Source organism: Rhinatrema bivittatum, chromosome 2, assembly GCF_901001135.1.
Source record: "Rhinatrema bivittatum chromosome 2, aRhiBiv1.1, whole genome shotgun sequence".
Classification (NCBI taxonomy): Eukaryota; Metazoa; Chordata; class Amphibia; order Gymnophiona; family Rhinatrematidae; genus Rhinatrema; species Rhinatrema bivittatum.
Window position 1 is genome coordinate 391,230,598 of NC_042616.1, and position 26,983 is coordinate 391,257,580.

The 26,983-nt window shown below is 44.1% G+C and overlaps 1 protein-coding gene across 1 annotated transcript in view; it reads right to left on the reverse strand.

Annotated features, from left to right (window-relative positions):
- SEMA5A (semaphorin 5A) overlaps positions 1 to 26,983 on the reverse strand; it is a 1,250,864-nt gene that overhangs the window by 710,201 nt on the left and 513,680 nt on the right. The window contains 1 exon segment of the mRNA XM_029590025.1: positions 564 to 609. Within this exon segment, the coding sequence (XP_029445885.1) occupies positions 564 to 609 (46 nt within the window).

Sequence of the window (26,983 nt, forward strand, 5' to 3'; positions counted from 1 at the left end):
TTCTTCTTTTAGCATTTTAAAGTATCTAGTTGTACCACATCAAAGCATACACAAAAACTATTTGAAAGCACGGGGAAGAGTCTGCTGCCCTGTCTTGCCTCCACCATGTCTCTCTCTCTCTCTCCCTTTTCCCTCCATCCCATACTTCTGGAGCTCACTCTCTCTCTGCACCGCAGGCTCTGTCCTTTCCCTGCTTCAAAACCTTCTTCTTCTGCAAGGCATTTTGGCTTCTCTCTACCACTACAATCTCCTTGCCTCTCTACCCCTCCCTCTGTAATATCTACTGCTGTTAAGCTCTTCTCCTCCACAAACTCCTACTACAGCCTCTTGTATCCTGGCCAGCCTACTTGCCTTGGGGCAGGGACTTTTATTCCTGTTGGTGGTGTCATAGATTGGCTGTCCCCTGGCATTCACTTTGATGCCCTGCTCTGTAGTGCATTGTTTTAGAGTTCATGTTTTCTACTGTGTTTGCCGTATCCCCATGGTATCGCCGGTGGTTAGTGTTGTTTAAAATAAAGTAATGAGGAGAGAAAAAGGAAAGGGGTACAACTTATTCCACCAACCTGAATTAGAGACAAATCCTCCAGCTGTAACCTGAACAAATGATTTCTGGAAAACAAAAAGAAAAGCAAACATATTTATTTATGTATTTATTCCCTTTCTATTTTATAACTCATGCGTTTTCCATAAGCCTTAAAGCAGCAAACAATAACATCATCGTAATACAGTAACGCATCAAATAGAAAGTCAGCACTTCAAACTAAAAACAAATTACAACAGACCCAAAGCAAGAGCTCAACCAAAAACCCCATAAACAAATAACCCCCAGCCACATGTTCAACAATTAAATTAAATAATGCAAGCTGCAGCCCAACCCTTCCCCCAAGGCAACACAGCAATGTCACATAGAATCCAAGTTAATTCTATATTCAAAAATCTTAAAATAGTCAGGGGGGGGGCAGGAAGACGTCCGACTGACATCACCACAGAGCGACCGCAGCCTTCCGCCTCAGGTGGTCTCTCAAGCCGGCACAGTGTCTCGAGAGGAGGCGTGAAGGAGAGAGGAGAAGGTCCGTTCCTTCTAGAGACGCCGTGCCGGCTTGAGAGACCACCTGAGGCAGAAGGTTGCGGTCGCTCTGTGGTGACGTCAGTCGGACGTCTTCCTGCCCCCCCAACTACAAAATCAGCAAAGGGGCGGTGCTCCGCTGCCGCCGGCGCCACGCCTAAGCCACACGCGCTGAAGGGGTGTGCGGCTTGGGCCGGCTTAGGCCGGGAACCGGCAAGAATCTCTGTTTCTAATTCTTGTGGACATTTTCTTTTCTTCAATGGGGAGAAAGAGGAAAGCCCGGATCATGACCTCTTCTCCTAATCAACATCTTCGCATGGGACCCATGAACCACCACGTGGTAAGGATGGTGGAGCCGCCAAAAGAGGACAGTTTGGGAGCAGTTTCTTTTGCTTCCTTAAGTCCTGGCGAAGGCCCAAAGTCTCCCCTACAGCCAGACAGAATATCATCATTGGACTCAGCTGGAAACCCGGTAGGACAAGTCCAAGAGGACACTAGCCCAAGGAATCAGGCTGAAGCCCATTGGACTGAGAATATTATTATTTCTGTAATTGAAGAGATAAAGCCTCCGGGCAATACGGGTAGCCTTTCTCCTGGAGGTATTCAGGGGAATCCTACCAAGAGGATTTAGGGAAAATGATAATGAAGTTAGATGGGAATATTATTAAGATGAATGATTCATTGTTATCTATAATTAAGAAAAATAAGATGTCTATTGAATTACAGGAAAAGAAAATTGAGAAATGTGAAAAAGATATGGTGTTGGTCACTAATAAATTGCAATTAATACAAAGTTCTGAAAATGCTTTTATTAGGGATAGTTTGACCATCCATAAAGATTTGGAATATATGGAAAACCTATTTAGAGCAAATAATTTAAGAATTATTAATTTTCCTGTAACACGACTTCTCTTACCCTGGGAATTATTTAAGAAATTTCTTAAGGAAAACCTGTTATATGAGGAGGAAGAAATCCCCAAACTTTCCAAGATTTATTATTTGCCTAAGAAAGCCTCTAGAGATACTAGAGGTCAACTTGAAGGGGAAGAACCATCCTCACCAGGTCTATCAACTTTTCTTGAAGAGTCGATAGACCTGATTAATAATAGAGCTACCTTGATAATTTCATGTTTAGCAGAACAGGATAAAGAAAAGTTGTTTAAAAAATATTTCGCAGTAAAATATATATTATTTTGTGGACATCAAGTCCAAATTTTTCCTGATGTGGCTAGAACCACTCAGACAAGGAGGAGGACTTTTGTGACCTTAAAACCTAGAATGATAGCATTAGGTGCTACATTCTTTCTAAAATTTCCTTGTTTATGTCTGTTAAATTATAAAGGAAAGAGGTATGGATTTTTAGATCCGTTGCAATTGGAAACTTTTCTATCAGACAAGAATCAAACTTCACTATCTGAGACAGAAGCCAAGTAAGATATAGAAATAGTCCTCACTCCTGAAAATTAACTATTAATATTAATATTTCTTTGGTCTCCTCCAATTATAGGGTTAAGTGAAATGTAATACTGAATGATTATATTGAAGTATATTATTTTAATATCTATATGGTAATTGTATTACATTATGTCACTAATTTTCCTGTTTTCATGAAGTGTTAAAACTGTTGAAAATTTAATAAAGTATAAATTAAAAAAATCTTAAAATATATCAGAAAATAGCCCCCAATATCAGTGACAGAAGCAATAGATAGATCAGAAAATGTTTTTTATTTACATTCTGCTCAAATAGCCAAGCTTTCAATTGTTTGCAAAAGATTAAGATATTCTCCCCAGAACAGAGATCTTGGAGGAAAGAGTTCAACAGGAAGGGGCATTATATGTAAATATTACTGTCGGAGTCAAAGTACTTAGGGGCTGATGCAATACAGTGCGCTCAGCCGAGTGCACTGTTTAACCTGCTGTCAGACACGAGTTAAATAGGCGCTAATCCACCCGCTAATGCAATAAGGGGATTAGTGCCTATTTAATGCACGTCTGACGCAGAGTGAATGAGTTGGCGCTCATCACATGAAATGCATGTGAATGAGGCTATTACTCATTCACTCCAAATGCAAAAAATAAATGTGAGTCTCAGATGCATATTTCTCGCTCAGATATTAATGCCTGCCTGGAGCAGGCATTAATAGCTGAGCGCATTGAAAAGAAGTACAGAAAAGCAGAAAAAACTGCTTTTCTGTACTTCTTTTTTAAAGTCAAAGCAATAAAATAAAATAACTCGGCAGAGCGCCGAGTTATGAAGACCAACGCCGGTAAACTCGGCCTCGGTTTTCATAACCAGCCATCTGCCAGTAATGAAAATGGCCGCTGATAAACTTGGCAGCCGTTTTCATTACTGGCAGACAGGCAGGTTATGAAAACCGAGGCCGAATTTACCGGCATCGGTCTTCATAACCGGCAGCCACGGTGGGTTGCGTTAGCAAGGAGGCGCTAAGGTCACGCAAGCTACCCTAGCATTTCCTTCCTAGCGTGACCACCCTAATTTACCTATTGCATGGGCTCTCCTTGCGAGCACCATGCGTGCGTTAAGAAAGCGGGCGCTGAAAAGTCAGCGCCCGCTTTCCGCGAAGATTATTGCATCGGCCCCTCTGTTAGAATGAAGACCACATGAGATGCCCCAGAGGCTCAGTATTACCTCTGTACACCACCATTCCAGAGACCTTGGCTCAATTCTTGGGCCGGGCTTCCATTCCTTGTGCTAGTTGGGGGATCGGCATGCTATGGAGGCAAAGTTCACAATCCCTGATGGATGGAGTCCACCAAGGATTGTGAGCATCATCTAGTAGGGATATGAATCGTTTTTCGACGATTAAAATTATCGTCCGATAATTTTAATATCGTCTTAAACCATTATGGAACACAATACAATAGAGATTCTAATGATTTATCGTTATAAATCGTTAGAATCGTGAGCCGGCACACTAAAACCCCCTAAACCCACCCCCGACCCTTTAAATTAAATCTCCCACCCTCCCGAACCCCCCCCAAATGACTTAAATAACCTGGGTGTCCAGCGGCGGTCCGGAACGGCAGCGGTCCGGAACGGGCTCCTGCTATTGAATCTTGTTGTCTTCAGCCGGCGCCATTTTCCAAAATGGCGCCGAAAAATGGCGGCGGCCATAGACCAACACGATTCCACGGCAGGAGGTCCTTCCGGACCCCCGCTGGACTTTTGGCAAGTCTTGTGGGGGTCAGGAGGCCCCCCCCAAGCTGGCCAAAAGTTCCTGGAGGTCCAGCGGGGGTCAGGGAGCGATTTCCCGCCGCGAATCGTTTTCCGTACGGAAAATGGCGCCGGCAGGAGATCGACTGCAGGAGAACGACCTCCTGCAGTCGATCTCCTGCCGGCGCCATTTTCCGTACGGAAAACGATTCGCGGCGGGAAATCGCTCCCTGACCCCCGCTGGACCTCCAGGAACTTTTGGCCAGCTGGGGGGGGGGCTCCTGACCCCCACAAGACTTGCCAAAAGTCCAGCGGGGGTCCGGAAGGACCTCCTGCCGTGGAATCGTGTTGGTCTATGGCCGCCGCCATTTTTCGGCGCCATTTTGGAAAATGGCACCGGCTGAAGACAACAAGATTCAATAGCAGGAGCCCGTTCCGGACCGCTGCCATTCCGGACCGCCGCTGGACACCCAGGTTATTTAAGTCATTTGGGGAGGGTGGGGGATTTAATTTAAAGAGTCGGGGGTGGGTTTTAGGGGGTTTTAATGTGCCGGCTCACGATTTTACGATTTTTCACAATATTTTACCCCCCCAAACGGCAACAATACGATTCCCTCCCCCTCCCAGCCGAAATCGATCGTTAAGACGATCGAGGACACGATTCACATCTCTATCATCTAGTGGAGAGCAATGATCCCCCTGTGTGATGGTTCCTTCCTTGACCACATTCCCTAAGTTGTGTGCTGTCTCTACTAAAGCACCGCCACCTGCTACTGCTGCTAAGAACCATAATTCCCGTCTCCCTTCTTCTTTTCTCATTCTACCTCTCACCTCATTTCTCTCCATCTTTGTCTTCTCAGCTTCCAACTTTCTTCCCTTCATTGTCATCTCTCCTCATGCCTCTGCAGATTTCTCCACATCGATCAGCTGCCTTTCACCTACTCCTCCATCTTCCTTTCTCCTACCCTTCCATCCTTTTTCTTAGTCTTCCAAGTCCCATCCCCATGATCTCCTTCTCCTAGCCCTCCATCTTCACGTCATCTCTTATACCTATAGGGAGTTATTCTGTAAAAGTTCACATACATTTTGAATCAAATACATGGATAAGTTGACCCATTTTTAAAGGGAAATTATGTGCATATTTTCCCTTTGAAAATTATCCCACCACCAAAAACACCCACACACCATTGCACCTGCTAATTTGTGTACAGATTTGGAAACGTTTACTTGCACACTCTTGAAAATGCAAAGTATGCATGTAAGTACAACCCCTTCCCAGCTCCATACCTGGAAACGCCTCTGCACCACTGCAGGTAAACATACCTCTCCACTGTTCCGAGGCAAGTTAATCAAAACATACACAATTTATGTGTGTGCAGATTATCCCTCTGTTTCTTGTCCCCTTCTCCAACATCTGCCCCTCAGATTCCCTCAGCTATCCTAACTCGGGGGCTGCTACTTTTAGGCTTTCACCTTGCGATGCATGAGAGGAGCACAATTAGTGCCATGAGTTTTGAAAGTACTTGCCACGCTGGTACAAGCATTGCAGTGCGGTCAGCAGTAGAGGAACAGATTCCCACTGGGGCCTGGAGGAAAGATCATAGGAGACAAAGGAAGGAGGAGGAGAGGACCAGACCCGCTTTCAGGTCTAGTCATAGTAACACAGTGGATGATGGCAGATAAGAACCAACTGGCCCATCCAGTCAGCCTAGTCGTCGTCCTCTTCAGTTCTTTATTACTTTAAGTAGATGAGAATATAAATGTCTTTACTAAAACCAGCACCAACTCAACATCGCACCCCTGTTCCTATCACTGCCCTCTATATCTGTTCCAGGCATATTTAAATTCTGTTACAGCTCTGGACTGTGCGCCCCTCCGCTAGTAGGCTCTTCCAGGCCTTGTCATTTTCCTCTTTGTTTTTTGTTTTTTTTCAAGTTCTATATTTAATCCAACATGCAAGCCCCCTCCCATAACTTATCATTATGCTTTCTAATAATACAGACATCAAAATTCATGAGGCTGTTTTTCAAAACATCCAGTTCCCCTAGCTCATTGATGTTATAGTCATAAACATGGTCGCTCTAATCAGGTTATCTCCACCTCCAGCTCTGCCCCCTCCCCAAACATCTTTTTGGGCCTATAAAGGATCACTGCCTGCTGGTTGTCCTGGTAACAGCTCACGACTCGGGCTGGGTGGCATGGTTTGTGTTGCCTGTGGCAGTTGGAGTTATGCTCTGCGGCTACCCTTGCGCAGGAGGTACACCTCCCAGTTTCTAGAAGGAAATGCAGTCTGTGGTTCTTGGCTAAGATGGTTAGACTAGATTGAAGGAGGGGTTATAAACTGAGGACAAACTTTGGGTAGTTGTGTATGAAGGTTAATGGCATTTTAGACTTTTAGGGGCCAGTTCCTACTGAGATAGAAGAAGAAAGGAACAGGAGAGAAAGTCAAAACAAAAATGAAGAGAAGAAATGCTTAAATGGAAAGACATCATGATTTCATTTATCTTCCAGTGCTAAAAAATTAATATTTGCAGCCCTGATTGTTTGTGGAAATTATTAGTTTAAAGCTGGGTGCCTAATAGTTTCCTTTATTAGCGCCATAATAATAAATAAAGTTAAAGGTACAAAATGCATAGAAATGGAGTCAGTATACTGGAAAATATATCATATTAGCTGACACCTGTGGAAATTCCCCAGAGGCCCCTATAAATTGCCGTCCTTCCCCCATAGCCTCAGGAGCAGCACAGCCTGCCTCGCCCCCCCCATCAGCCTCAATCCAGGCTACCCCACCCTGTCCCAGCTGCAGCAAAGCCACCCATGGAATTACTCAGAAGCTTCTATTTATTGATCTCCTCCTTCCAGCTTCAGCAAAGCCTGTCTATCACCAGAAGGCAACCATTCCTCCTTCAGCCCCAGCACAGCCTGCCCCTTCCCCAACAGCCCCAGCCCTTCCATAGCCTGCCCTCACCCCTAGCAGTCACAGCACAGCCCCAGCACAGCCAGCCCTCCCAGGCTCAGCCCCTCCCCCAGCCACAACACACCTTGTCCCAACCCCCCCCCCCCCCCACACACACACACACACACACACACACAAACACACACAACCAGCCTGAGCCTCAGTCACTCTAGCCTCCAGATATCAGATTTGTTCTCTGAGGACTAGGTGCTCTTTCTTTCACCAACTGGCACATAATCATACATGTGGCACTCAGTTCATAAGACTGGATAGCCTGCTCTCACTGCTGGACTACTGTCTGCATCTTAATTTTGTTCAGTTGTTAGCAATTTAAATTTTTCTAATCAATTTTAATCTATTGCTTTATTTTATATTTGTCTATTGGTGATCCTCCAGAGGCTACAATTCATCTATTTATAAGTACCAAGTTACATACTTTATTGACCCTTGTTTTGAACTAATTCCCGATTATTGTATCAAATAAATAAATCTGTTGAAAATATATAAGAAGTGGCATGTTGGCACATGCACTCTGAAAAGAAACATAGGATGTTGAAGCTGGGCGTGTGAGCTGGAGCCTAGATGGCTCATAGTTTTCTCTAGAGTCCTCTGTTGGGGCTGCAGGGAGAAGTAAGAAAATGAGCCTTCTGCTCTTCTGCTGCTAGAGTGTGATAGCTGTAAAATCTCAAAACTATATGGCTCAGTGTCCTCTGCTAGCATTGCTGGGAAAAGTATGCAAATGAACCTAAGTCAGTGAGGAAAACTGAGTGAGTGTGAGTGTGAATGTGTGTGAGGGGGTGGAGGGGAGAAGGGCTGTAGATAATGAAGCCTAGACAGCTTGTGGTATCCTCTGGAGTCCTCTTCTAGGACTACTAGGAAAAGTAAGGAAATGAGCCTTCAGACCCTCTGCTGCTAGAAAGAGTGCAGGAGATGGGTTTGACATTGTAAACTGAAGCCTAGCTGGTTCAAAGTATCCACTGTAGTCCACTGCTTAGAAAAGTGCACCTTCCAGTTCTCTGCTGCTGGAAACAGTGTGGAGGCTGTGGAAGCTGAAGCCTACCCTAGACAGCTCACTGTGTTCTCTGAAGCCTCTGCTGGGGCTGCTGGGAGAAGTATGCAGCTGAGCCTTCCGGTCCTCTGCTGCAGACAGACACCACTTCCTCCTAAGCTCCCATTCTCAGAGAGAAAGCTTCTCTGTATATGCAGTGCTGAAACACATGTACTTCCCTCTGATGTCTTTATACATGAACACACTTGCTCATTTCACTAACAGAGGCAGACTTCCCAATAATCAGACTGGAGAGTGGGGGGCAAGAGGATTATGCTCCAGTGGTTGCATTATTATAAAAAAAAAAAAACAGCCAACTCATCAATTTAGGAGTGACTTCCCGAGTCAGCTGCAACCGGTGGGTCAATCTAACATTGGTCATTAAAGTAAAAAATTAAGCCTAGTGAAGTTAAAGAAAAGCCCATATCAAAAATCTTTAATAACATTTTAAGAATAATTGTATCTGCAAGAGTTAGTTGAATTTGGATCACAAAGGGTGAACAGCTATATTCTTGTCTAGTGTTTTCCAACCTTTTCAAGCCCAAAGCTCACCTTCTTTAACAAAAATGTGGTGTGGCTGACAATGCTGAGATAAAATTAATACATCATACTGCAAAATCTTCATAAAAAAAATCAAAAAAAAAACCAAACTTAAAAGATATTTCCAATTATGGAAAAAGTTATACTATATATTACTTAAATATGTTTAGAGGAGAATGTTTGGAATAGATAAATATATTGTTTATATTTGAAAAATATATTGATGTTATTTATTTAGAATCAATTCTTTCAAATCCCGCCGACAGAAGCTCTCAGTCTCCAGTCGCCCTGAGCCCGATCTCGCAGGCCAAGTGGGACCCACAGCCGTCCTACCGACCCTACCCTGCCACCAATCAGAAGCCAGAAGGCAGAAACCCAGTTGAAACGGAACTGACACAAAAAAGGTAAGAGCCCTTTAAACCCTGGCTCTCCCAACCGGCGATCCTTTTCTGCGGTCTCCTGCTCCACAGCCGGGCAATCGCACCCCGTCGGCGCCGCCCCGTCCAGGGATTCAAGCCCCGCCGACACAAGCTCTCAGTCTCCAGCCACCCTGAGCCCGAATCTCGCAGGCCACGTGGGACCCACTGCCATCCTACCGACCCTACCTTGCCACCAATCAGAAGCCAGAAGGCAGAAACCCAGATGAAACGGAACTGATGCAAAAAAGGTAAGAGCCCTTTAAACCCGAGCTCTCCCATCCGGCGTCGCGAGCCGAAGGAGTGCGACAAAGGGGCCTGCCCCTTAGTGCAGCACCTTAGGACAGCCCTACCTTGCTCTGTTCTCCCCTCACTTCATCCCCCTTGGGAACCAGCTATGATCTATTCCGCCATCCTGATCATCCACAACATTAGGAGACTCATGGTAAAAAAGCAGACTTTTCCCTCCACCCAACAAGAAAGGCTCATTCCAATCATGATCTCACCCCTAAACCAACTACTGGGCCTCACCATATTCTCTCTATCTCTTCTAAATGCGCAATCCCTCTCAAAGAAAACTCACCTCCTCTACGACTATCTTATGGAAGATCAACCGGACTTATGTGCCATCACCGAAACGTGGCTAGAACCAGAAGACACAGCGCTAATCAACCAACTTCCGCAACATTCCTATGATATCTTCTCTATCCCCAGACTGAAAAAAAGAGGAGGCGGTCTGCTATTAGCCACAAACAAAAAACTAGGATTGTCGCTTCAATTTACAAAAGCTTCGTCTTCTCCAGAATTTGCAGTCTTTAAATCCACCTACCTGCAAATAGGCCTTGCGTACGCCCCTCCCGGTTGCCTTGAATCTGACCCTTCTCCTTTAATTGAACACATAGCAAAACACATCAATACGGATTCTTCTGCCATACTACTGGGAGATTTCAACCTCCATGTGGATACGACTCCCCGTTCCTCCAGCTGTGATACACTCCTCAACACGCTAAGCTTCATGGGTTTCAAACAAATAATCAACGAACCCACACATAAAGCAGGACACACGTTGGACTTAATATTCATAAATGATAGCCTCACCCCTTCCTCTCACACAGTTTATTCTCCAATCCCATGGTCTGATCATAAGCTGATCTCCACTACCCTGAAGAACAGCCAACCTATCCCCCCATTGACACAAAAAACCACAGTCCAATTCAGAAAATTGTTTAACAAGGACACCCTCAGCACTCACCTTGCTTCAGAGTTAGAACATCTTGACCTCTCAGACGCAATCTTGGCCTCATCCTCCTGGTCCAAAATCACTAAAAGAGTGGCAGATCTAACTTGCCCTTTAACCACCAAAGTCCTGCAATCAAACAAGGACAACAGGAAACCGTGGTATACACCTGAACTAAAAACCATAAAGCGAGAACTCAGAAACAGAGAACAATCATGGCGGAAAAACCCATCATCAGCAAACCTAAAGGCTTACAAATCCCTCATGCACCAATACAGGATCGCCATCCTCTGAACAAAGAGAGACTTCTTTTCACAGAAAATCCATCACTTCATCTTTGATCTGAAAGCACTATTTTCTCTTGTCTCGTCACTCACCAAACCATCCCCCAAGTCTATTCCGGATGACCAAGCTGCAAACAAAGCCGATGAACTAGCCATTTACTTCAAGAACAAAATCTCAAACCTCATTGCTTCCCTGACGGATAATATGGACCTTCGTCCTCCACACTCTAGCTCGACGTCGTTATCTCTGACCACAACCTTGGAAACCTTCGAGTCTACCTCCTCATTAGAAATCGAAAACATACTAAAGAAGATCAAACCGGCCTCTCACCCAATGGACGCGATTCCCAACCAACCTACTCATCACCATCCCCAAAGCCATCGCCAAACCTATTGCAGAGATCATTAATTGTTCTTTATCTCAAGGTCTAGTCCCTGACCTTTTCAAACTTGCTATCCTTAAACCTCTACTGAAAAAACCTAATCTATCTCCAGACGACCCGGCCAATTTCCGCCCTATAGCAAACCTGCCGTTCATTTCCAAAATTTTGGAAAGAATAGTAAATAAGCAACTCTCAGAATTCTTGGACAAAAACAAAATCCTCTCCCCATCGCAATTCGGCTTCTGGAATGCCCGAAACACTGAATCTTTATTAATCTCATTAACAGACTCCATTCTCCTGAATCTCGACAAAAAACAACCATGCCTGCTCATTCTCCTAGACCTATCAGCGGCATTTGATACGGTGAACCACGCTATTCTCATAGATCAACTGTCGGACATCGGCATCAAAGGCACCGCTCTCAACTGGTTCAAGTCCTTCCTTCAAAACAGGTATTACAAGGTCAAAATCAACAACAGAGAGTCACACCCCATCAGTTCTACCTTGGGTGTCCCACAAGGATCCTCTCTATCCCCAACCCTGTTCAACATCTACCTGTTACCGCTTTGCCAACTCCTCACCAAACTAAAGCTAACGCATTACATATACGCGGACGATGTTCAAATTCTCATACCGATTACCCAAACCTTGGAATACTGGAACACCTGCCTTCAATCCATAAACAACCTTCTAACAACCCTTCATCTGATCCTAAATACCAAGAAGACGGAGATCCTCCTCATCACCCAAGAAGGAAATCACTCATTGTCCAACACATATCCTGCTACTCAACCAGTCCTCTCTCCCCAAGTCAGAAACCTAGGAGTCATCATGGACAATCAACTGAACTGCAAAAGTTTCATCAACTCCACCACCAAGGACTGCTTTTTTAAACTTCAAGTCTTAAAACGATTGAGACCTCTCCTCCATTTCCAAGACTTTCGGACATTCCTCCAAGCAATCATCTTTTCAAAAATAGATAATTGCAACTCTCTATTGTTCGGCCTCCCGGCTAATACCATCAAACCTTTACAGATGTTACAAAACGCTTCAGCAAGGATTCTGACCAAGACCAACAAAAGAGACCATATTACACCCATCCTGCGGAATCTGCCCTGGCTCCCAATCAAATTCAGAATCTTATACAAAGTTCTAACGATCATCCATAAATCCATTCACAACATCACCCCCCTGGATCTTAAGTTCCCACTTCGACCTCACATTCCCTCCAGACCAGTGAGGTCAGCGTATAAAGACACCTTGCTGGCCCACCTCTTTAAATCCTCATTAAGGAAGAGAGCCCTCTCCACGTCTGGACCAACTCAATGGAACTCACTCCCACCAGAGCTCCGACTCGAACAATGCCCAACCACCTTTAAGAAAAGACTCAAGACATGGTTGTTTAGCGAAGCGTTTTCTTAACTCTGATGACCCTTTGAACCTCTTATGCAGCTTGCTAGTAGAACTTCATCACTATCAAGCCTCTCTGAGTACAATCTAACAAATGTTTTCTTCCTCAATACCTAATCCCAGTGTCATTTTCTTAGACACCTGGCTATACACCTATGTTATAAGCCGGCTTGCCAGTAAAAAAATTTCCTCCAGTTATCTCGCTGTTAAACCCAATTCGTTGGATCCAAGTTTTGTTTTCCTTTGTTTAATGTAATGCATTCTTTTGCAATGGTTATTGTTATAATGTAAACCAAGGTGACTTGTAACTTGTTACATGAATATCGGTATATAAAAGTGCCAAATAAATAAATAAATAAATTATAAATATAAGGAAAAGTAGTTGGGAGGAATTATTAATAAAGGGGGGAAAAATAGTTGGGAGAATTAATAATTGAGAGAGATTACAAATTATATTTTAATTGTAATTTTTTAAAGAAAAATGTTATTGTTTAATTGTATTTATATTTAATTTGTATATTGTGAAAATTTCAATAAAAATGTTATCATATGGCCAGAAGAAGAGCTAGGGAAGCACTGAAAGCCCCACCAGGCCTTCTCATCCAAATTGTAAAACAAAGGGAGAAGAGGGGTGAAGAAGGGCATGAATCTGTCCCAGTGAACCATTCCCCTCTATGTACAAGTACACGGGAAGGGAAACCACGGTGTGGCATGGGCAGTCTGCTCAGCTTGTTACCTTGGCTGCTGCATGTGGCTGCCAGAGCTCCTTCACTGCCGCTGATCCCAACACTCAGGAAAAGGCTCGTGCAGATCTCTGTGCATGCTTTGCCCGCCTCACTCAGTTTGGGCATCAGGCAGTGGTAACGTCTGTGGCACGCCTGATGAGGTCTGAAGGAACACTAGGACGCCATGGCACACTGCTTGGGAAACACTGTTCTACAGTTACCGTAAATAGCCTCAATAATGTTATGAAAACGAGTCAGCATTATGTGGTCTCTCATTTCTATTGTATGGCTCCAGCACCTTTCCATATATATTATTTAGCAAAAAAAAATGTCATAGCAGAAGAGGTCTGGCTCTCCCCACTATGTGGCAGCAGCAGATTCTTCAAAATATCACCTTGACTTTTATCAGGTTGATTATTTCTTTCTTTATTCTATTCCTATACCTATATACATTGCCTGTTTTGTGTACTCAGAAAACAAGTGCACAAGATGTGTGCACTTTTTGCTACAACCTCATCTTATGCTTTTTCACGTTCTCCTTTTTCACATTCGCTCCTCAGGTCAAGCTGTGCACGCACGTTGCATGCATCGATGTGATGCCTGCGTGAGGTTCCGCTAATGTTAAACAAAATAATAGCCCTCATTTAATAAACATGTAGGACAGTCTAAGCCAGAGGAGTTTTCAAAAAGCTTGAAACACTCGTGTGTCTTCATGAATGAAATAATAATAATAATAATAATAAAAAAACGGAATGAAAAGGGGATATCTAACGATTCTGTTATACCTGCCAAATAAATTATTCACAAAAAGAAATGTGGCAAACGCTCCTGCCTTCAGCTTTTCCAAATGTAATCCCCTGATTATGAAGCAGCAGGTGGCATTCAGACAATCAAGCTGCATGACTGGCTGACACATAGCCTCACGGCTTTTTGATGCCAGCGCTGCTGTGCACAGGAAAACAGCAATCAAACTGCTTAACCGTGCACAGCTGCTAAAGGAGGGAGGGAAGGGCATATCTCTCCATTTGTTTTCATTACAAAACTTCTGAAGTTTTAAAGAATGCTTCTGAATGCAAAACTGATGTCCAACCTTGTACAAGGCTGGTGATCCATATTTTGATGCTCTGGGCGAACAATTACTATGCTGCCCTTTCTGGCGGCAGCACTGGCCAGCAAGGCCAAAGAACCAGTGTTTGATCACAGGCCCTACAGGGCCCTACCTGCCTCATGGGTTTCCTTATGGAACAGGAAGTCTGTACCTGAGAAGGAGGCGGAGCTAATGAAAGACTTGTGATTGGGTGCTGGGCCACAGGTTTCAGATTCTGACCTCTGCCACCCTTCCTAGGCAGGGATGGAAGGGTAGGGAGGATAGATGATGGTCTACTAGGGGAAGAAAAAGAAGAGTCAGGGCTAGTCAATTATATATACCCCTGTGCAAAATAATTTTGAGGCCCCTGTTTCCATGAGAAAAATAAAAATAATAAATAATGAATACTTCTTTCTCTTCTCCCATGCTTACCCTCTGTCTTGCTCCCCCCTCACCACATTATCCCTTCCCCTTTCATCTCCCCTCCTCACCAACTTCACTCACACCTCGCCTTTTCTTGTCTCCCTCAAACTCTCCTGTAATGTTTCTCTTCGCTTTCCTGGCACTGTGTAGGCCCAGCTATTTCTCTCTCAAATCCTCATCAGAACACTCTTTCTCCTCTCTCTCTTCCCCCTATCAGGGCTTAATCAATCTGTCACTTTCCTAATTCCACTCAAAAGCACTGATCTCCCACTGCCCCCTTCCTGAAAAGCCTCATTCATTGCTTTCCCCTCCCTTCCCCAAAAGCCCTGATCCACAACATCAGAGTCATTATTTATTTGTGAAGAAGAGACCAACATGGTCTCAAATGCTTATGCACAATATTTTTGGATAATTCTTACATGATCCAATAAGAGGGTAATTTTGTAACATCGCGGGTAACTTATGCAGCAACTATGCACATGTAACCCCAATTTTCATTGCAAAAATATGTTTGTAAGTTTGCTTTGAAAGTATACAAAAGTATGTGCAGAAAGTCCCAAAGTTACACCTCTTCTTTGCAATGTGGAACTTGTGCATGTAAAGTTATGTGCATACTTTTAAAAATCAAAAATAGGCATGGAAATCCAACTCCACCCCTGAAATGCCTCGTTTTTGTGTGCATAAAAGTATGCACAAAATTGGGTTTTATACCTATTTTTATGCACACAAACCTTGGGCAATTTTATAACAAGCTATTTACGCACATAAGCCTGTTCTGTATGCGTGTTCTGTATGCGTAAAAATTGATCCCTAAAAGTCATCGTAGCCCATAGAGAATCCAATTTACTACAGGAGCTATACAGCTACTACTAGATCACTGAGTTATTTATTCTAATCACTAAACTGAAAATAAAATACTTTGCTCTACCTTTTTCCTAATCACAATGGTCCTGTCTCTTTTTTTTCTACTTTTTCTCTTGATTGTTTTCTCTTAATTCATTTTGCAGGATCTCCTTTCCATTTTACTTCTCTCTCCCCCCTGCCTTCATCCTTTCCTACCCAACATCTTTCTTTGACATTGATCTTTCCTTTTCATCTAATTTTCTTCCAACTCTTCCTTATCTAAATCTATCTTTTATTTATTTGCAAGCACTTTTATAATGCCTGGACAATGATCACCTAAGGCAGTGTTCAGCAGATAAAATATGCAGAAGGCAAGTAGAATAAAACATGAAAAATTAACAACAAATACAAAGTAAACAAATAACTGGGACATGTTCATAAAGAGGGTAATTTTTAGTTGCCCATGAGTATGCATGTAAATGTTTTCCCTGCCCCGATCAAGCCCAGCATCCTGTTTCCAACAGAGGCCAAACCAGGCCACCAGAACCTGGCAATTACCCAAACACTAAGAAGAACCCAAGCTACTGATGCAATTAATAGCAGTGGCTATTCCCTAAGTAAACTTCATTAATAGTCGTTAATGGACTTCTCCTCCAAGAACTTATCCAAACCTTTTTTGAACCCAGCTACACTAACTGCACTAACCACATCCTCTGGCAACAAATTCCAGAGCTTTATTGTGCGTTGAGTGAAAAAGAATTTTGTCCGATTAGTCTTAAATGTGCTACTTGCTAACTTCATGGAATGCCCCCTAGTCCTTCTATTATTCGAAAGTGTAAATAACCGAGTCATATCTACTCATTCAAGAACTCTCATGATTTTAAAGACCTCTATCATAGCCCCCCTCAGCCATCTCTTCTCCAAGCTGAACAACCCTAACCTCTTCAGCCTTTCCTCATAGGGGAGCTGTTCAATCCCCTTTATCATTTTGGTAGCCCTTCTCTGTACCTTCTCCATCACTACTATATCTTTTTTGAGATGCGGCGACCAGAATTGTACACAGTATTCAAGGTGCAGTCTCACCATGGAGCGATATAGTGGCATTATGACATTTTCCATTCTATTAACCATTCCCTTCCTAATAATTCCTAGCATTCTGTTTGCTTTTTTGTCTGCTGCAGCACACTAAGCCGATGATTTTAAGGTATTATCCACTATGATGCCTACCTAGATCTTTTTCCTGGGTGGTAGTTCCCAATATGGAACCTAACCTCTTCCCTCTCTTGAATCACAACTTCCTGAAACTATGATTTCCAGCTGCAATACCCTTAAGGCAGTATTAATACTTTTCTCTCTTTCCTTTTCATCTCTGTAACACTGCCAATCTCTCTGATGGGCTAATTGCTTGGTAGTGCTGGGCTGCCTCAGACTCTTCAGAGCCCCTGTTCCAACACAATGAGATCATGACAGTGATTCACAAGGAAATGAGTCCCAAAACATGTTTGCTGGTCATGTACTAGTAAATCTTTTTTTTTTTAATGGAAGGGCAAAGGCATACGCCAGGTCCACCACCAAAGTATTTAAATCTTGAATAAATATTTTGACACTACCAGCACTTTCCCGTTAATACATATCTTTATTTTACCTCACAAATGCCCTTCACAGTAAAGGATTGAACTGCGGGTACTTTTGCCCTTGTGGGATTTGTACCGATGGTACTGCAGAGCGCACTCCGGGACATTAAAATGAAGTCCCTGTGTGCTGATTGCGGGTTCTCCCTTCTCCCACTCCCTCAAGCTCATCTCTTTGAAGCCCAGGAAGAAGTGCCCAGGCTGAAACACATAGGTGCTTTCATTGGAGACGGGGAACCCAACAATTTTACCCAGGAAACTGCTTAGTCGAGCGGGCAAAAACTCATTTCAAAATTATCCTTCCTATGTCACTGTTCTCACCCTCAAAAGGGGAAGACAATTGATAGCAGTGATGAGGTGGCACGGCTGTAAACATAGCAATTAAAAACAGTCTAAATGAAGTTATACGGTGTGAATTCACTCTGTGGTTACGAGGGTGTAAAGGCCTGCAACTGGTACCAACAGAAATGTTTTTGGATCAACTTTTGGAAGCTCCCAGCTTTCTTTTCTTCCCCCTTGTCAATATGCCTGATCCCAGACAACCACATCCCCCTCCCCCCCCTCCTATTGGTCCATGTCTCCGCCTCCAAAATCCTGGTGTTGGTGATGTCATAAAAGGGGGACACCTTCCCAGAATGCTTAATTTTCTAAGAGGAGCACATTTAATGCAGGAAGAAAAGAGGGGATCAAGTGACGCAGTAATCACCTCGACAGGCGCCTGACACAGGGGAGTCAGTACACGGCTGGCATTATGCGCTTCATGTATATTTAAATCACATCCCACCCACAGATACCATGAACCTACTTCCTTTGTCACTCTTCTTCCTTTTTATAATATATGCAATGGGGGTAATTTTCAAAGACTTACGTGAGGGTCTGAGTGTGGAAATTGGCATTTCTGTATATAAGCAGCCTCTGTGGGCAGGAAGCAAATTTTCAGAATGGCAGGAATATATGCGTACTGTCACTGGGCACAGAAAAGTCTATGCGTACAAAGAGGGTGTTTTGTGGGTGTTCTGAGGGGGGCGTTGGAAGTACGCATGCATTAATGTACTTTTTAAATGGAGTAACCGCCTACGTCATCAAACACGCGCACATGCTTCGACATCTGCTACACAAATCCTACATATTAAGCATGACTTCTTTTTTCGTCTGCACTTTTTGGGGTGAAGGCCGGGTCAAATGGTGGAGGTCTCAGCAAGCCGATGCATGGAAATACAGGCACACGCATTTTCCTAAGCGAAATGAATGCATACATCAGTCAACTTTATAAAATACCTGCCTCCTTGCTTAAACTGGGGGTTATTACATGCACACGGTACAATTAATTAACACATCAAATAAATGTGCATAATTTTATAAAATAGGTGTAGAAACTATATGATACCCTGCATTAAAAAATGTGTGTGCACTGAAACGTACACTTTCAGGGCAGTGACGTGGTATTTAAGTTCTAGTTGCCAAATGAAAACTGAGAACCTTAATAATTTGAACTAAAATGCTTTACCTAGAGGCATTTTTTTTGCTGCTACCGGTACGGCTTTAATAAAGCAGTCAATGCTTTCAGCTAGCATGGGGCTGAATTCCCCCTATTCTTTACAACAGGGCTGTCCAAGTCCAGCCCTCGAGGGCCACATACCAGTCACGTTTCCTCAGGTGCATGCAAATTTATCCCCTGCACATTCATAAGAGTTATCCTGAAAACCCACCAGCCCTTGAGAAATGGACACATATCATATTCTTTCTGTTCCTGTCATGTGCACCTGGATGCAACAGTTAAAGAAACATTTGGCCTTCTTTCTTCTTCCTAGTGACTTGCATTATTTATCTTCTCCGGAAAGGTCCTTATTGACTCTTTTACCACCAATGAGCCATCTATGGTAATTGACTGAACCTGACAATACATTCTCATGGATCAATGACAGAGCTCTGAAAGTCTCCGTGCATTTGTGACCTCTTCGAAAGTAATCAACTTTAGCTCAGATTGCAAACAAGTGAAAATAAATCAGAAAGATGTGGTGGTGCTTCCAATCAAATAATGGCTTACTAAACGTAGCAGTTATGCAGGAAAATGAACACAGAAAATGCCTATGCAGGGAAAGAACAGTCTTGTACCAGCAAGAGAAAGGTTAAAGAGAAAAATAGCTCATTTAAGGCAGAGCGAAAATCTTTAAAAACTCTCCACAGAATAGCCATGGAAATTGCAGCTTCATTTCCCATTAGTGCGTTAAATGCAGGCGTTCACCACAAATAACCAATTTTCCTATAGGAACACTAGAAGAAATACTGATGTGTTCCCAAGAAACAATTAGCTAGAAAAAAAGCAAATAAATAAAAATAGAAAACTATATATATATATATTTTTTTTTTTCTGCCGATACCTTGCTGTTCTCTTGAGAAGTAGGGCTAACAACAGTTTGTTAAGCAATTTTCCTCTGAGGGAAGACAGAGATGACACAAACTTGTAAAGTTATTACTAAAGAGGATCTTAACCAACTGCTATTGAAGTCTTTATATTGCTTTCTTCATTGTGAAAACTGCTTATACCTCCTGGCTGATTGCCTTAAAACTGTTCCTCCTTCGCTCTGTAACATGCAAGCAGGATAGCTATGTAATTGATTTCGCTCAGGTTCCTATGTGCTTTTGGAGTAACTGGGAGAGAATCATTTCCCAGCATTAAAAAATGCAATCATCGATAGACATTTGCTGTATTTTCTAAACGAAGCAAGACAAATTTTAAATCATAAGTCAACTTCCATACATATCTCGATCATTTGTGCACTTAGTTTTGAAAACTCTACAATAGCTTTATAGAGACAGGCACGATTATTAATAAAATTAGTTAATGGGCCAGCCATGCAGAGGGAACTCGGTTTGATTTCTGACTGAGGTCTTCTGCTTCTCGGGTCAGCTGGGGATGCTGCAAAGGCAGCACTCACAACCCTAGGATTCACAACCCTAGGAGGGGAGGAATCCTAGTCATTGGACAATGGTAACACTTAGTGGTTGGATTTAGGGCCCATAATTGCAGAGTTCTGGAAGAAATTGGTGCATGTCCCCTGGATAAGAATTGTAATTTCAATGACTGGACTCAAGCAATCTGGGAAGGAATATAAAACAGGAGAAAAATTCCTGGGTGCTTGCAAATGAAGGCTCAGGGCACCCGAGCCCAGCCTCAGTTCTGACTGAGCTTGAAGCCCAAAGGATCAGATACAAACTACAAGGTCCAAAAATATTGCATACTTTGGACCAAATCAATGGCTTAGTGGCAACCGCTATGTGTTTTCATGCAGAAAACCTGGGCTCATTTCTCAGGCTAGGTCTCTGTTCCCTGGGTCCCCTTGGGCTAGGCCGGAGCCTGTGTGGAGATCACATTCACAGTCCCTAGGAGAGAGAGAGAGGGAGGGAGAGCCAGTCGCCATATTAACCGAGACACCGAGCTGAACTCAGGGATCACAACTGCAGGGTTTAGAGAATCTTGGAGCATGATTCCAGATGAGGATTGATGCTGCTATGACTGGACTAAAATGTGAATTTTAAGAGCCTTACGTGCGCCAAAGCTGGAAGATACGTGATTGTCTTGGGCCAGCGTGTGCTGCGAGGATTTTAAGAAGCGCCCAAGTACGCATGTATCCCCTGGTATGCACACAAATCGAAACGGTGAAAAAAGCAAAGGAGCAAGGGCATGACATGGTCAGTATAGGTAAGTAACATGAAGACTGCACATAAGTATTTACTTGCACAGGTGTGTGCCAGGGTCCCCTACCACATAACTTTACTTCTGCCATGGATAGCGTATAAGTTTTAAAATAAAAACATCTGGGCTAATCAGCAGGGTTTGAAGGGTTGGGCTAATAGGGTAACAGGGGTTAGGAAGTCCTATCCTTTAACAGGGTGAACTGGGAATGAACTGGGAAAAGGGGTATTTGCGTTGGCACGCGTGCCTAGCAAAATCCCTCTATTTACGTGGTCGAGGCAGTATTTGTGCGCACATGCGTGTATTTGTATAAAATTGTGCGCACATGTACCCGTGTACTGCAGGTTTTATAACATACAGGCATATACGCATGATTGGTATAAAATGGCCATCTGTTGGCGTGAACGGCATACATGCGTACATGTACAAGTACATGTACAAGTCAGAAATCTTGGAGTCATACTTGACAACCAAATGAATTATAGAGCTCTCATCAACAATATAGTAAAGGATGGATTCTTCAAATTACAAGTCTTAAAAAGACTTAGACCACTCCTCCATCTCCACGACTTCCGACTGGTTCTACAAGCAATCATTCTCACGAAAATAGATTATTGCAACGCTCTTCTAGTGGGCCTCCCCGCAAACACCTTAAAACCATTACAGATGTTGCAAAACGCTTCGGCAAGGATTCTAACCAAGACTAACAAAAGAGACCACATCTCACCAATCTTAAAAAACCTACATTGGCTGCCCGTCAATTTCAGAATATGCTTCAAAGTGCTCTCAACAATACACAAAGCACTACATAACCTAACACCACTTGAGCTCAAAATCCCTTTACAACTCCACACATCTACTAGACCAGTGAGACAAGCCTACAGAAACAACCTCCAGACTCCACCAATGAAATCAACGTTAAGCAAAAGAGCATTCTCCACAGCTGGTCCCAAACTCTGGAATAGTCTCCCATCAGAACTCAAATCAGTACAATGCCCCATTATTTTCAAAAAAAAACTTAAGACGTGGCTCTTCCATCAAGCTTTTCCATAACATCAGCCTGCTGAATAATATCTGCCAAGGACCCCTCTAGGATATTCTCATTCATCCTACAAGAGAGCTATATAAGAACCTCAATTTATTTTTAACAACCAACAAGAAAATTACACAAGAACTATCCAAGTTCAGCTCTGGAACTTCTTTGAAACCCCAAAGAATACCCCAAAAAATTACACTAGGAATACCAAAAGAATTCTTCCAACAATCTCCAACTCCTTGGCAGTCCAAAACCCAATACCCACCCTCTTGACAGTCCCACGCCTTTGTTTAGTGCCTCTACCCACCTTTAGGCTTTGTATATAGTACTTTTTATGTTATCAACCCACATATTACTTCCAAGTTATTTTCTTCCTGTTCCTTGTAAGACATTTACTTGTCACTGTTGTTATTGTTCAAAATGTAAACCGAATTAATCAGTAATTCTGTTACTGGAAAATCGGTATAGAAAAGTTCTAAATAAATAAATAAATAAATGTGTGCCCATATATTGCTAGAGGAATACATACAAGGGGGGATGGTGACCCAACAGCTGCAAATGAAGGTTCCTTTTACCAAAGACCGATGGACACTTGTTCCGATTGAGATGGGACTCCAAAGCAGCAGGAGAATGTTGCAAGCCCCCCATCAAAAAGTTGTTCACTTGTGTAATCCCTGGTAGAGACACATAAAATAAAAGAGCCCTGCTGCTTGGTTTCTGTCTTGACACCAAGATTTTGGAGTTCAAAAAAGAGGTCAGTGAAGATGTTGGATAAAAGTGGGCTCAGAGGGATATGGTGTGTGTTTTTCTGCAGGACAGGGAATAGAAAATAACACCATTTCCCCTTTGTGTCAGTCTCTAACTGCCTCTCCAAAGTGGCACTTCAACTCTCCCTTTCAGACCATCTTCAGAACACCTTAGAGGATAGCTTTACAACATGAGTAAGTGCACCCATATATGCAGTTATATGAACGTATGCACACATATTTTATGTCATGCTCACAAATGCGCGCACACTATAAAAAGCAGAGTTGCTTACCTATAATAGGTGTTCTCCGAGGACAGCATGATGTTAGTCCTCACACATGGCTGACATCATCAGATGGAGCCCTGATGTGGAAAACTTATGTCAAAGTTGGTACCCCTGATGGATGATGGACTGAACGCACTTGTCCGAGGTTATACTTGGCCACTGGTTCATAAAAGACTGCATCCTTCCCCCAACTGGAGGGTCCATGTCTCAGGTATGGGCAACTGGCATATGCTCCTTATAACTCAGTCAAAATTCCATCCACGGAGTTGACTGAGGAGCCAGCTGGGGCTTGGTGACTCTCTGCTGCCTAGGATGGCTGCAGGAGCCCTTATGTTATTGACGGGAATGAGGGGGAGGAGGGTAGTACTTCCTTTGGCGAAAGAAAGACTTCCTTGGCCCCAGTCTCGCCAGACTCTTAGAAGAGGAGGACGGGTCCAGAGTACTGGCAGAGAGTTGTTGGAAGGTTTCATGGTAGTCCCGAAGCTGGGCCATGGCATCCCTCACCCTATCTCTGAATCTCTGAATCTCTGAATCTCTGAAGAGATTCTCTCGAATCTCTGAATCTCTGAATCTCTGAATCTCTGAATCTCTGAAGAGATTCTCTCGAGTACATGGCACGTCAGCGAATCATTCCTGTTCTTCTGGTCAGAGATACGAGGCCCACAACCATGCCATTCTTCATGCACCAATTCTCACTGCAGAGACTCTAGATCAGGGGTCAGGAACCTTTTTGGCTGAGAGAGCCATAAACGCCACATATTTTAAAATGTAATTCCATGCGAGCCATACAATATGTTTAAAACTAAATACAAGTAAATGTGTGCATTTTATGTAAGATCACACTTTTAAAGTACAATAAGTCTCTGAAAATATTACACCAGGCCTTAAGACACCAATACATCTCCTATTAGGAAAACGGACCAAGTCAGGCTGCTATAGAGTCCTACACAGAAACTACACGCCAGCAGAAAACCTCACCTGAATCACGTGCTGTCCCTCACCTAACATAGAATAAAGAGACCAAAACGCATAACAAGAAGCATGCAGACAAAAACTGAATTGGAAACTGCAACAAGCCAGAGTCTCTGTATGCAGTGTAACAAAGGAAAAAAGAAACATCACACATCCTTATAAAACAAATCAAGAAATATAAAATCATCAGCAGTAAAACTGTACTAACAAAAAGAACATATTTCGAAACAGCTGATGAGTGGAATATCCAATAATTAAAAACTCATATAAAACATTTCCAGATACCAACAAAATATTTCAAAATAGCAGACACAAAGATCCAGTAATGAAAAATAATAAGGATACAAAAATTTTTTTGCTCTGCATACCTGGGAACGTTTGATATCCAGGTGTCCTGAGATTGTTCTGAATTAGCAGGAGGTGGGGTGGTTTGCTTGGAACTTTCTCCTCTCTCAGTCACATACCAGCGCTCTCTCTCACACTGGCTCTCAATGACACACCTATACACACATGCTCTCAGTCACTCACATATACAAATTTTTTTTCTCTCTCACTTATATAGGCTCTTAATTACACATTTACACACATGCTGTCTATCTTTTCACGCTTACACACACACAGGCTTTCAATCACATAAATACATGCTGTCTTTTTCTCTCACACACAGACTCTCATTCACATGCTTACAAACATGTCCTCTCTTTCTCTCATTTACACACAGGCTCTCAATCACATACTCACATGCTCCCTCACCTAAATCAGCTCTCAATCACACACAGACACACATGGTCTCTCTCTCTCATTTAAACACAGGCTCTCAATCACATACTCACATGCTCCCTCACCTAAATCAGCTCTCAATCACACAGACACACATGGTCTCTCTCTCTCATTTAAACACAGGCTCTCAATCACATACTCACATGCTCCATCACCTAAACCAGCTGTCAATCAGACACAGACACACATGATCTCTCTCTTACTTATACACACAGGCTCTTAATCATACATACACATGATCTCTCTCACACACAAAGGATCTCAATCATACACACATACTCTTTCAAACAAACAGGTTTTCAATTACAAACTTACACATACAGGTTCCCAATGGTAAACTTACATTCATGCTCTCTCTCTCACAGGCAGGATCTCAATCACAGACATACTCTCTTTTAGGGATGTGAATCGTTTTAGGACGATTAAAATTATCGTCCGATAATTTTAATATCGTCTTAAACCGTTATGGAACACAATACAATACAGATTCTAACGATTTATCGTTATAAATCGTTAGAATCGTGAGCCGGCACACTAAAACCCCCTAAAACCCACCCCCGACCCTTTAAATTAAATCCCCCACCCTCCCGAACCCCCCCCCCAAATAACTTAAATAACCTGCGGGTCCAGCGGCGGTCCGGAACGGCAGCGGTCCGGAACGGGCTCCTGCTCTGAATCTTGTCGTCTTCAGCCGGCGCCATTTTCCAAAATGGCGCCGAAAAATGGCGGCGGCCATAGACGAAAAAGATTGGACGGCAGGAGGTCCTTCCGGACCCCCGCTGGACTTTTGGCAAGTCTCGTGGGGGTCAGGAGGCCCCCCACAAGCTGACCAAAAGTTCCTGGAGGTCCAGCGGGGGTCAGGGAGCGATTTCCCGCCGCGAATCGTTTTCGTACGGAAAATGGCGCCGGCAGATCAACTGCAGGAGGTCGTTCAGCGAGGGTTCCGGCACCTCGCTGAATGACCTCCTGCAGTCGATCTCCTGCCGGCGCCATTTTCCGTACGAAAACGATTCGCGGCGGGAAATCGCTCCCTGACCCCCGCTGGACCTCCAGGAACTTTTGGCCAGCTTGTGGGGGGCCTTCTGACCCCCACGAGACTTGCCAAAAGTCCAGCGGGGGTCCGGAAGGACCTCCTGCCGTCCAATCTTTTTCGTCTATGGCCGCCGCCATTTTTCGGCGCCATTTTGGAAAATGGCGCCGGCTGAAGACGACAAGATTCAGAGCAGGAGCCCGTTCCGGACCGTTGCCGTTCCGGACCGCCGCTGGACCCGCAGGTTATTTAAGTTATTTGGGGGGGGGTTCGGGAGGGTGGGGGATTTAATTTAAAGGGTCGGGGGTGGGTTTTAGGGGGTTTTAATGTGCCGGTTTTTCGATTTTTCGATTTTTAACGATTTTTAACGATTTTTCACGATATTTTACCCCCCCAAACGGCAACAATACGATTCCCTCCCCCTCCCAGCCGAAATCGATCGTTAAGACGATCGAGGACACGATTCACATCCCTACTCTCTTTCACATATACAGGCTCTCAATCATTCACATACATGCAATCTCTCACTCACACACACAGGATCTCAAACACACATGCTTGCTTGCTCATTCACTCTCTCTCTCCCCCCCCCCCCCCCCCGGAACTCGCGGCAGCAGCAGCCACCTCCCAACGCTAACCTCCTTCATTTTCAGCCCTCGCGGAGGCGGAAGGCGGAGTCCCATCGGCCGCGGTTGAAGATTTTCATTTTCCTCCGAGCCGCGCTGCAGTCTTCTTCTCGCGCAGGCCCCCGATGCTCTCCACTTCCTCTTCCGGGCCGCGGGAAGAAGAGAGCACCGGCGTGCTCTCTTCTTCCCGCGGCCCGGAAGAGGAAGTGGAGAGCATCGGGTGCCTGCGCGGGAAGACCCGCGCAGGCACCCGATGACTCCAGCGCTGGCACCCGGCTGACACCCGATGACTCTCGCGCAGGCACCCGGATGACTCCAGTCGGCGTGCTCTCTTCTCCTCCCCCCCGCGGCCCGGAAGAGGAAGTGGTGAGCATCGGGTGCCTGCGCGGAAGAAGAGACCACGCTAGTGTGGTCTCTTCTTCCCGCGCAGGCACCCGATGCTCTCCACTTCCTCTTCCGGGCCGCGGGGGGGGGGGGGGGGGAGAAGAGAGCACGCCGGGGCCGCTGACTCCAGCTGTCCTGCCGCGTTCCGCCCGGGCGGCGGAGGACCGGGGAGCAGCTGGGTCAGCGGGGAACCGCGAAG